The 11,435-nt window shown below is 36.8% G+C and overlaps 1 protein-coding gene across 3 annotated transcripts in view; it reads left to right on the forward strand.

Moving 5' to 3' along the window:
• The window catches only part of LOC123534220 (RNA-binding protein cabeza-like), a 28,390-nt gene extending 18,837 nt beyond the window's left edge, over positions 1-9,553 (forward strand). For all 3 annotated transcript variants that reach the window (XM_045316360.2, XM_053520175.1, XM_053520176.1), the window contains 5 exons: positions 5,493-5,660; positions 7,023-7,172; positions 7,767-7,856; positions 8,304-8,397; positions 9,367-9,553. In XM_045316360.2, the coding sequence (XP_045172295.1) occupies positions 5,493-5,660; positions 7,023-7,172; positions 7,767-7,856; positions 8,304-8,397; positions 9,367-9,415 (551 nt within the window). In that variant the 3' untranslated portion in view covers positions 9,416-9,553. The remainder of the gene's footprint in view (positions 1-5,492; positions 5,661-7,022; positions 7,173-7,766; positions 7,857-8,303; positions 8,398-9,366) is intronic.
• The last annotated feature ends 1,882 nt before the right edge of the window (positions 9,554-11,435 follow it).

Here is an 11,435-nt window from a genome sequence, read left to right on the forward strand (position 1 = left end):
AAAATTGGTCAGAATATTCATCTTGATGATATCTAGGTCAATTTCGAAACTGGGTCACGTGGGGTCAAAAACCAGGTCAGTGGATCTAAAAATAGAAAAACCTTGTGACCTCTCTAGAGGCCATATTTTTCATGAGATCTTCATGAAAATTAGTCAGAATGTTCACCTTGATGATATCTAAGTCGAATTCGAAACTGGGTCACGTGGGGTCAAAAACTAGGTCAGTAGGTCTAAAAATAGAAAAACCTTGTGACCTCTTTAGAGGCCATATTTCTCAATGGATCTTCATGAAAATTGGTCAGAATGTTCACCTTGATGATATCTGGGTCAAGTTTGAAACTGGGTCACGTGCGTTCAATAACTAGGTCAGTAGATCTAAAAATAGAAAAACCTTGTGACCTCTCTAGAGGCCATATTTTTCAAGAGATCTTCATGAAAATTGGTCAGAATGTTCATCTTGATGATATCTAGATCAAGTTCGAAACTGGGTCACCTGCAGTCAAAAACTAGGTCAGTAGGTCTAAAAATAGAAAAACCTTGTGATGTCTCTAGAGGCCATATTTCTCAATGGATCTTCATGAAAATTGGTGAGAATGTTCAGCTTGATGATATAAAGGTCAGGTTCGTAACTGGGTCATGTGCCATCAAAAACTAGGTCAGTAGGTCAAAAAATAGAAAAACCTTGTGACCTCTCTAGAGGCCATATTTTTCACGAGATCTTCATGAAAATTGGTGAGAATGTTCACCTTGATATCTAGGTCAAGTTTAAAAGTGGGTCACGTGCCTTCAAAAACTAGGTCATTAGGTCAAATAATAGAAAAACTTTGTGACCTCTCTAGAGGTCATATTTTTCAATGGATCTTCATGAAAATTGGTCAGAATTTTTTATCTTGATGATATCTAGGTCACCTGTGCTCAAAAACTAGGTCACTTTGTCAAATAATAGAAATAACAACGTCATACTCAGTTCAACACTGGGTCATGTGAGGATAGGTGAGCGATTCAGGACCATCATGGTCCTCTTGTTTCTAGTAAGTTTTTACTTCTTTCAAGACTAATTATGGATGAATTGTACAAAAGTTGAAAATTTTCATTTTATAAGCGATTTTTTGTTGTTCAATGTGAATTTACCTCTGAATCAGGAGGGGTAGAGTTAGACATTTTTAAAAATACTGAGTTACGTACGGTAAAAGTTCTCTATTTTGCCTTCATTCTTTAGATTACATATTGTGGAAGAAATGCAGGTAGGTTTTACTATTGCCCCAAGGTTATTTTTGAATGAAGTGAGCAAAATTCAAAACAGACCCACAGGATTCGACCTTAATTTTTAGCTCACCTGTCACAAACTGACAAGGTGAGCTTTTGTGATCGCGCGGTGTCCGTCGTCCGTCCGTGCGTGCGTCCGTCCGTAAACTTTTGCTTGTGACCACTCTAGAGGTCACATTTTTCATGGGATCTTTATGAAAATTGGTCAGAATGTTCATCTTGATGATATCTAGGTCAAGTTCGAAACTGGGTCACGTGCCTTCAAAAACTAGGTCAGTAGGTCTAAAAATAGAAAAACCTTGTGACCTCTCTAGAGGCCATATATTTCACAAGATCTTCATGAAAATTGATCAGAATGTTCACCTTGATGATATCTAGGTCAAGTTCGAAACTGGGTCATGTGCCATCAAAAACTAGGTCAGTAGGTCTAAAAATAGAAAAACCTTGTGACCTCTCTAGAGGCCATATATTTCACAAGATCTTCATGAAAATTGGTCAGAACATTAACCTTGATGATATCTAGGTCAAGTTCGAAAGTGGGTCACGTGCCATCAAAATCTAGGTCAGTAGGTCAAATAATAGAAAAACCTTGGTACCTCTCTAAAGGCCATATTTTTCATGGGATCTCTATGAAAGTTGGTCTGAATGTTCATCTTGATGATTTCTAGGTCAAGTTCGAAACTGGGTCACGTGCCGTCAAAAACTAGGTCAGTAGGTCTAAAAATAGATAAACCTTGTGACCTCTCTAGAGGCCATATATTTCACAAGATCTTCATGAAAATTGGTCAGAACGTTCACCTTGATGATATCTAGGTCAAGTTCGAAACTGGTTCACGTGCCGTCAAAATCTAGGTCAGTAGGTCAAATAATAGAAAAACCTTGTGACCTCTCTAGAGGCCATATTTTTCATGGGATCTGTATGAAAGTTGGTCTGAATGTTCATCTTGATGATATCTAGGTCAGGTTTGAAAAGGGGTCATGTGCAGTCAAAAACTAGGTCAGTAGGTCTAAAAATAGAAAAACCTTGTGACCTCTCTAGAGGCCATAATTGTGAATGTATCTCCATAAAAATTGGTCAGAATGTTCACCTTGATGATATCTAGGTCAAATTTGAAACTGGGTCACGTGCCATAAAAAACTAGGTCAGTAGGGCAAATAATAAAAAAACCTTGTGACCTCTCTAGAGGCCATACTTTTCATGGGATCTGTATGAAAGTTGGTCTGAATGTTCATCTTGATGATATCTAGGTCAAGTTTGAAACTGGGTCAACTGCGGTCAAAAACTAGGTCAGTAGGTCTAAAATTATTAAAATCTTTTGACCTCTCTAGAGGCCATATTTTTCAATGGATCTTCATGAAAATTGATCTGAATGTTCACCTTGATGATATCTAGGTCAGTTTCGAAACTGGGTCACGTGTGGTCAAAAACTAGGCCAGTAGGTATAAAAATAGAAAAACCTTGTGAACTCTCTAGAGGCCATATTTTTCATGAGATCTTCATGAAAATTAGTGAGAATGTTCACCTTGATGATATCTAGGTAAAGTTCAAAACAGGGTTACGTACCTTCGAAAGCTAGGTCAATAGGTCAAATAATAGAAAAACCTTGTGACCTCTCTAGAGACCATATTTTTCAATGGATCTTCATGAAAATTAGTCAGAATTTGTATCTTGATAATATCTAGGTCAAGTTCAAAACGGGGTCACATGAGCTCAAAAACTAGGTCACTATGTCAAATAATAGAAAAAACGACATCGTACTCAAAACTGGGTCATGTGGGAAGAGGTGAGCGATTCAGGACCATCATGGTCCTCTTGTTCAATGTTGGAGTTAGAATTCTGTCTCATTAAATCTGTTTACTTGAGGCACCCTAGATAAAAATGATTTTTACAGTTTTATTTTGTGTTTTATTAATGCTGTAATGAATTCTCTGCAAACGTTTTAGATAGTGGCCATCACATTGAATTTATCTCCTCTTGAGCGTGAGGAAATACCATAAATTATACAAAATTTACAAAAAACGGCACGGTAAAAGTTGTTTAAAATTTGCAACACAGTGTGAAACATGGTCAACTTTAAGAATATACCAAGCAAATGCCATTTTTAGCTCACCTGAGCAATGCTCAGGTGAGTTTTTCTGATCGCTCGATGTCCGGCGTCTGTCGTCTGTCAACATTTAGCTTGTGTATGCGATAGAGGCTGTATTTTTCATTTAATCTTCATGAATATTGGTCAGAATGATAACCTTGATGAAATCTAGGCCGAGTTCGAAAATGGGTCATCTCGGGTCAAAAACTAGGTCACTAGGTCAAATCAAAGAAAAACCTTGTGTATGCGATAGAGGCTGTATTTTTCAATTAATCTTCATGAATATTGGTCAGAATGATAACCTTGATGAAATCTAGGCCGAGTTCGAAAATGGGTCATCTCGGGTCAAAAACTAGGTCACTAGGTCAAATCAAAGAAAAACCTTGTGTATGCGATAGAGGCTGTATTTTTTCAATTGATCTTCATGAATATTGGTCAGAATGATTGCCTTGATGAAATCTAGGCCGAGTTCGAAAATGGGTCATCTCGGATCAAAAACTAGGTCACTAGGTCAAATCAAAGAAAAACCTTGTGTATGTGCTACAGGCTGTATTTTTCAATTGATCTTCATGAATATTGGTCAGAATGATTGCCTTGATGAAATCTAGGCCGAGTTCGAAAATGGATCATCTCGGGTCAAAAACTAGGTCACTAGGCCAAATCAAAGAAAAACCTTGTGTATGCGATAGAGGCTGTATTTTTCAATTATTCTTAATGAATATTGGTCAGAATGATAACCTTGATGAAATCTAGGCCGAGTTCGAAAATGGGTCATCTCGGGTCAAAAACTAGGTCACTAGGTCAAATCAAAGAAAAACCTTGTGTATGTGCTAGAGGCTGTATTTTTCAATTGATCTTCATGAATATTGGTCAGAATGATTGCCTTGATGAAATCTAGGCCGAGTTCGAAAATGGATCATCTCAGGTCAAAAACTCGGTCACTAGGCCAAATCAAAGAAAAACCTTGTGTATGTGATAGAGGCGGTATTTTTCAATTGATCTTCATGAATTTTGGTCAGAATGATTACCTTGATGAAATCTAGGCCGATTTCGAAAATGGGTCATCTCGGGTCAAAAACTAGGTCACTAGGTCAGATCAAGGAAAAACCTTGTGTATGCGATAGAGGCTGTATTTTTCAATTGATATTCATGAATTTTGGTCAGAATGATTACCTTGATGAAATTTAGACCAAGTTCGCAAATGGGTCATCTGGGGTCAAAAACTAGGTCAAATCAAAGAAAAACCTTGTGTATGCAATAGAGGCTGTATTTTTCAACTGATCTTCATGAAATTTAGCCAGAATGATTACCTTGATAAAATCTAGGCCGAGTTCGAAAATGGGTCATCTGGGGTCAAAAACTAGGTCACTAGGTCAAATAAAAGAAAAACATTGTGTATGCAATAGAGGATGTATTTTTCAATTGATCTTCATGAAATTTGGTCAGAATGATTGCCTTGATGAAATCTAGGTCGAGTTTGAATATGGGTTATCTGAGGTCAAAAACTAGGTCACTAGGGCAAATTAAAGAAAAATCTTGTGTATGCGATAGAGACTGTTTTTTTCAATTGATTTTTATGAAATTTGGTCAGGATGATTGCCTTGATGAAATCTAGGTCGAATTTGAATATGGGTCATCTGAGGCCAAAAACTAGGTCACTTGGTCAAATCAAAGAAAAAACTTGTGTATGTGATAGAGGCTGTATTTTTCAATTGATCTTCATGAATTTTGGTCAGAATGATTGCCTTGATAAAATCTAGGTTGAGTTTGAAACATGGGTCATCTAGGGTCAAAAACTAGGTCATATCTAAGAAAATGCTTGTTTTATCGCAAGAGACCAATTTTTTGGTCCAGTCTTAATGAAAATTGGTCAGAACATTTGTTTCCATGAAATCACTAGGTCAAACATGTTTTACACTGTTATGGTGTGTTTCTTAGGTGAGCGACCTAGGGCCATCTTGGCCCTCTTGTTTAAACATTACTATTAGGGGTCCAATACCTTAAATACTCATTTGTTTTCCTTGACAAAATTATTTGCGCAGAATTAAGATTGTTTTGCAGAAATAATGTAACAGCTTACACTTGTACAAGATTCAGAATTGTAAAATATGACCTATGCACAAATCTTGTACTTTTCAGAGAAAGACTTTCAAGGTAATATAATAAAAGTACAGATTGCTCAAAGGAAAGTTAGTCAGTTTGGTGGAGGACGAGGAGGTGGCGGCGGCGGTGGTGGTGGTGGTGGACGTGGTTTCGGTGGCGGTGGCCGTGGAGGCGGTGATAGAGGTGGTCGAGGTGGAGGCAGAGGTCAGTATACAACATCTCTTTATAATTCACCTAAATATAGCCTTCTTGAAAGTCTTAGATCAAATAACCTAACTTCGTGTTCCGTCAATTTTGTCTAAGTCATTTAGAAGACTTTCATAAAATTAATGCACCAAGACAATATGCAGAGCACACGGCCAAAGTCACTGGGTCCAAGGTCAAGATCGCATTTGAATATCGAAGATCGTAATCACAATATATTACTTACCCTGTATCAAAGTGGTGTGTGGAGGTATTAAATGCGGTAGTTATGTCTCCCACCACACAGTGGTGTGGGAGACATATTGATTTACTCCAGTCTGTGTCTGTGTGTGTTTGTCACAAAGCTTGTCCACACTCTAAGTCGAACATTTCTCATCCGATTTTCACCAAACTTGAACAAAATGTGTTTGACCATAAGACCTCGGCCAAGTTTGATAACTAGCCAAATCGGTCCAGGCGTCTTGGAGTTATGGCCCTTGAATTACCAAAAAATGGGTCTTTTTATCTTGTCCGCCTCTAATTCGAATATTTTTCATCCCAAACTTCACCAAACTTAAACAAATGTGTTTGACCATGAGACCCGGCCAAGTTCGATAACTAGTCAAATCGGTCCAGGCATTTGGAGTTACGGCCCTTGAATTATCGAAAAATTTGGGCCTTTTTACTCCTGTCCGCACTCTTAATCAAACATTTTTCATCCGATCTTCACCAAACTTGAACAAAAAAAGTGTTTGACCATGAGACCTCAGCCAAGTTCGATAACTAGCCAAATCGGTCCAGGCATTTGGAGTTTTTGGCCTTGAATTATCGAAAAATCGGCCTTTTTATTCTTGTCCGCACTCTTAATCAAACATTTCTTCTCCGATCTTCACCAAACTTGAACAAATGTGTTTGACCATGAGACCTCGGCCAAGTTCGATAACTAGCCAAATCGGTCCAGGGCATTTTAGAGTTATGGGCCCCTTTAATTATCGAAAAATCGGCCTTTTACTCTTGTCCGCACCCTTATCAAAACATTTCTCATCGATCTTCACCAAACTTGAAACAAAATGTGTTGACCATGAGACCCCGGCCAAGTTCGATAACTAGCCAAACCCGCCCAGGCACTTTTGATTTATGGCCCTTGAATTACTGATTGGATCCACTCATCCAGACCATCTAATTGGATCCACTCGTCTGAAACATCTAGAGAAACTAACATTTTTCATAGGGGCAGTTGTGGGAGACATGCGCTTTTCTCAAAAGCATCTCTAGTTGCAGTTTAAAATTGAACATTTATTGATGGCATAAAACTGAATCTGGTGATAAATTTTGGGACATGAATTTAAATACAATACAAATTTGGATGTCTTGCTGCTACAGGAGGTGGTAGAGATGGCGGAAACAGTCGTCAAGGAGACTGGAACTGTCCTAACGAGGACTGTGGCAATAACAACTTTGGTTGGAGGAACGCTTGTAATCTCTGTAACACACCAAGACCTGAAGGTGCTGGAGGTGACGGCGGTGACTTTGGTAAGTTATTTACTGTCCAGTATATACAGGAATATGTTTCTCGTATGTCTGATATTGACAATTCTGGAAAATGTTTGTCAGGAATGTAGAGTGAATCTCGTAAGTTTTGGCAAGGGAGGGACTGCAATGCACTATGAAGAAGGAAGCAATTGATAATAGGTTGTAATGTATAAAGCATTTAGGAAATGTGAATAGGTGTGTATTGCTTGTAGTCAGGAAAACTCAATGCTTTAAAAACATAGATTAAAAGTCTCACATAATTTCTGTTCAGGAGTTGCTATTCGGATTTCATAATCTATCTGGTAAATATTACAATATATTGGAGGGTTTAGAAATATGAATAAAAATGTGTCATCTCGCTGATGTTTGGATAGTTTAAAAAAAATTATTCAAGAGAAGCACATCTGTAACTTTTCAAATGATAAAAATTGATGATGCAGAGCAATAGGAAACCTATGCTTTAATTGGGCTATCTTCAACCTATGTTTTTCATAAGAAATGAATTGAAAGGCATTAAAATTGTACTACTATATTTATTTATAAGCTGTTCTGAGTGGTTTTATTGATGTTGTAGTCCACCTTGTTTTGCTTCAGGACGTGGAGGTGGTGGTAGAGGTCGTGGTGGCGGTGGATTTGGTGGAGGCCGAGGGGGTGGCGGACGTGGAGGATTTGACAGGGATAGAGGTATGTGTCAGTTTAGCCAAAATCAACTTGGTTACGTTAGACTACATAATGCTGTTACTGTGAAATAATTTGTGAACACTGGTTTTAGCCAAAATGGTTACTTTGTTTGGATATGAATGTGTAGCTTTTGAACAGTAGAATGGGAATGGGATTTATATCTAATTTTGTGGGTTCACACAGTTACATTCAGAAAAATTAGTCCCCAATGAATGTTCATGATTTCACATAATTTGCTATAGGCGTTGTTTTTACATGCTTTATGCAATAGACTTGAATTAATTCAATTACATTACTGTTATGTGTGTTTTGTATTAAATAGGTCATTAAGCTAAATTATCTAAAATACTAGGTAATATTCAGAAAAGAAGGAAATGAAAAAATAAAGAAATTATTTGGAGTACATAGCTTGAAAGTGAAAAGTTAATCTTGTCAAATTGCTATTTTTAGGAGGTCGTGGAGGATTTGGTGGTGGACGAGGAGGTGATAGAGGAGGTCGCGGTGGTGGTGGCCGAGGAGGTGGAGGAGGTTACGGTGGTGGACGGTAGGTTGAATTTGAAACAGTGACATTGAAAAGATTTGTTGCATATTTCCATTAAATTGGGAGGAGTATCATTGGCTCTGTAGTTAGGTCATTGACTGCTGAATCGACCCTTTGCTGTGGGTTTAAAACTGCATGGCCTGTAGAATTCTTTCTGGCTAGGAAGCCTTGTTGGCGGGTTGTTCTTGGGTTCTGCCGCTGCTTGAAAGCATATAGCATTGCTTTTGTACATCCCGAAATCTTGCGTGTCCAATTAGCCTGATTTGCTTCAAACTTGCACAGATGAAGAGGCTAGATGTGCAGATGACCATAAAGGAAGGAATTTTTTCTGTGACATTTTTTTCCGGTTATGGCCCTTTGATAGTATTTGCTATATCATATGGAATATAGAGAAAAATCTTGTGTGTCCTACTCCTGGACTATTAGTCTGATTTGCTTCAAACTTTCGTAGATGTGCAGATGACCAAAAAGGATGGATTCTTCTTTGAATATTTTTACTGTAGTTATGGCCCTGTTTTTGCTCTATAGAGGATGGCACAGAATGAGGGGACATCTGTGTCATATGGACACCATTCTAGTTCTACTTGACTGCATGTAAGGGCTGCAAAGCCTTTAAAAGAAAAATATGTAAACACTTCTTATTGATGTTCGCCAATTTTTATCAGAAACAAACTGGTTCTCACTTGACTGCTTCTTTCTTGCCCTGGTCATAGGATGAATGTTCTTCATAATAAACAAATAGTTGTGTGTCATGAGACATATATTTAAGGTCAGGTGAGCATTTCAGGGTCACGACAGCCCTGCATAATAGACATAAGAAAATAAAGTTTTTGCTGATACAGCAAATGCATGTCAGTATAGTAAAGTAAATTTCCATTCAAATTAGCTGAAATTGAAATATCTATAGGTTGTTGCAGATAATACTTTGTGTTAGTTTCTGCATATCTATCTGAATTTTTATACTGTTTCCAGTGGCGGTGGCGGTGGCGGTAGAGATGACAGGCGGTCCAGACCATACTAAACATTGTGTCCATAATCATCAGTGTTCGAACAACATACATGAACAGTCGCTCATCTTTCATCGTGCTTTATTTCTCATCATCATTTCATCATTTTGTCATAGAATGCTTACATTCTGTGTTTTAGACATGTTTTTAAGTAGAAAAGTGCCACATACGCACGGGGTATTGTGTAAACTTGTGTTTTACGCTGAAAACTTTACAAGCACCATCAAGGCAGCTATAAACATAACGTAGACATTGCTTACAGACATAACAAAGACGTGGATTCTGTGTTACTTTTTAAAGCATTAGATAATAAACATCCTAGGAGAATTTACATGAAATAGATAAAAATTTGAATTTTAGTACAGAGGTACTAAAGTGTGTGTTGTAACGATAATGTTGTCCTCTTGTTTGATTACTGTGCAGATTTTAAGAGCTTGAAAACTCGTTAATTTATTGTAAATGTTGAGGCTTAACAAGCTTTTCTAAAACAAGGTCCGTTTACATTATAAGTGAATAATTTTACAACAGTTTGAATATTTACTAAAAGTATCATGTTGAACTCGTTCGAAAATCATTGTTCTTGTCAGATCTTTTATATTAAAAAGGTGAAGAAAAGTAATTGTGTAATTATTTGACCTTGTACAATAAATGTATGAAACTGATCCTTTTGTTTCTGCTTTCATAAATCATTAAAATGAGTTTTGCGCAAGATTGATACTGAAGTCATTGGATACAGTTTCATTGCCACGGCTTTTTTCAAGGGTCTGAAATTTGAGACAGAATTCAGAATACATCAGCTAGTAGATACTCTTATTACAGTGTTAGCTTTAACAAACCTGTCTGAAGGGGTAGTTAAGGGGAGAGCATACTTTTGAAATTAGAAAAAAGTGGGGTGGGGTATGATTAAAATTTACTGCAAAAAAGTACAAGGTTTTGGTACATGAAATGGATACTGTTTCAACTGTTATAAGTACACAAAAGATTGCTCACTAAAATAAAAATGAGGAAACTGAAACAAGAAAGTTATTGTTGAATTACATAAGACTTATTGTGTACATTCAAAGTCAACAATTAAGACTTTTGGTGCGAAAATAATAGTGCTTCACCTTGTCCAAACATTTATCATGTCCTACAGATTCTATTTAAAGAAAGAATGTGAAATATGGTCACTGTCTTGCTTTCATTTCGCATATGTAAGCTAAAACACATTATTTAGTTTGTTTACAAAGTAGTGCATAAGAAAAGATACGGTGGTCAAGGAATGCCACATTCCAAAACTAAAAGAGTATATTCCCCTTAATACATTAAACATTTATCGTTACAAAAGTCTAGTGGCTTACAATAAGGGCCTAGAATGTTGCCATTATTAATTTTTAACTTGGTATTCATGAATACAATGCACTTAAATATCAAAAACACATTCAACAAACTTTTGAAAATGTATTGTCTTAAAAATCCCTAAAATAAGGTATGAAATTGGTTGAGAGGTCCAATCAATGTGTATATGTGCAAAAAGTAACATTCTAATCTTGTTCACAAAAGTTACTACTACACAGCAGGCATGTCAATGATCAAAATGGATGAATATACAGTTATCCTCACTTTAATGTCATTTATAATTGTCCTTGAATTCTCCACCATACTTCCATAACTCTGTCTGCACGAGTTGCACGAGAATGCTGTCATTCACGTAAAAAAAATGGGGTCAAATAAGTTGTAAATGCAATATCATCTAAACGTAATTAATGGATTATGCAGTTCAAGATAAACTTTATCTCATAACGTAACGAACATGTATAGTGTTGTAACAACAATTTTACTTACACTGATTTAAGTAGCAGTCGGTTTATAAGTGACTTTATTGATTCATTTTGTGTTTTGTTCATTGTTGTCAAAAAGTATAACGGAGTGCTCGCAACTGAAGCGGAAACCAGTTTGATGCGCAAAGTAGTCCAATGTAAGTAATATTTTTTGAAAATGTCCACAGAAATTATAATTTTCTAATATTAAAGACGAATATCTGAATAGGATTCA

This window comes from Mercenaria mercenaria, chromosome 12 (genome assembly GCF_021730395.1).
Source record: "Mercenaria mercenaria strain notata chromosome 12, MADL_Memer_1, whole genome shotgun sequence".
NCBI lineage: Eukaryota > Metazoa > Mollusca > Bivalvia > Venerida > Veneridae > Mercenaria > Mercenaria mercenaria.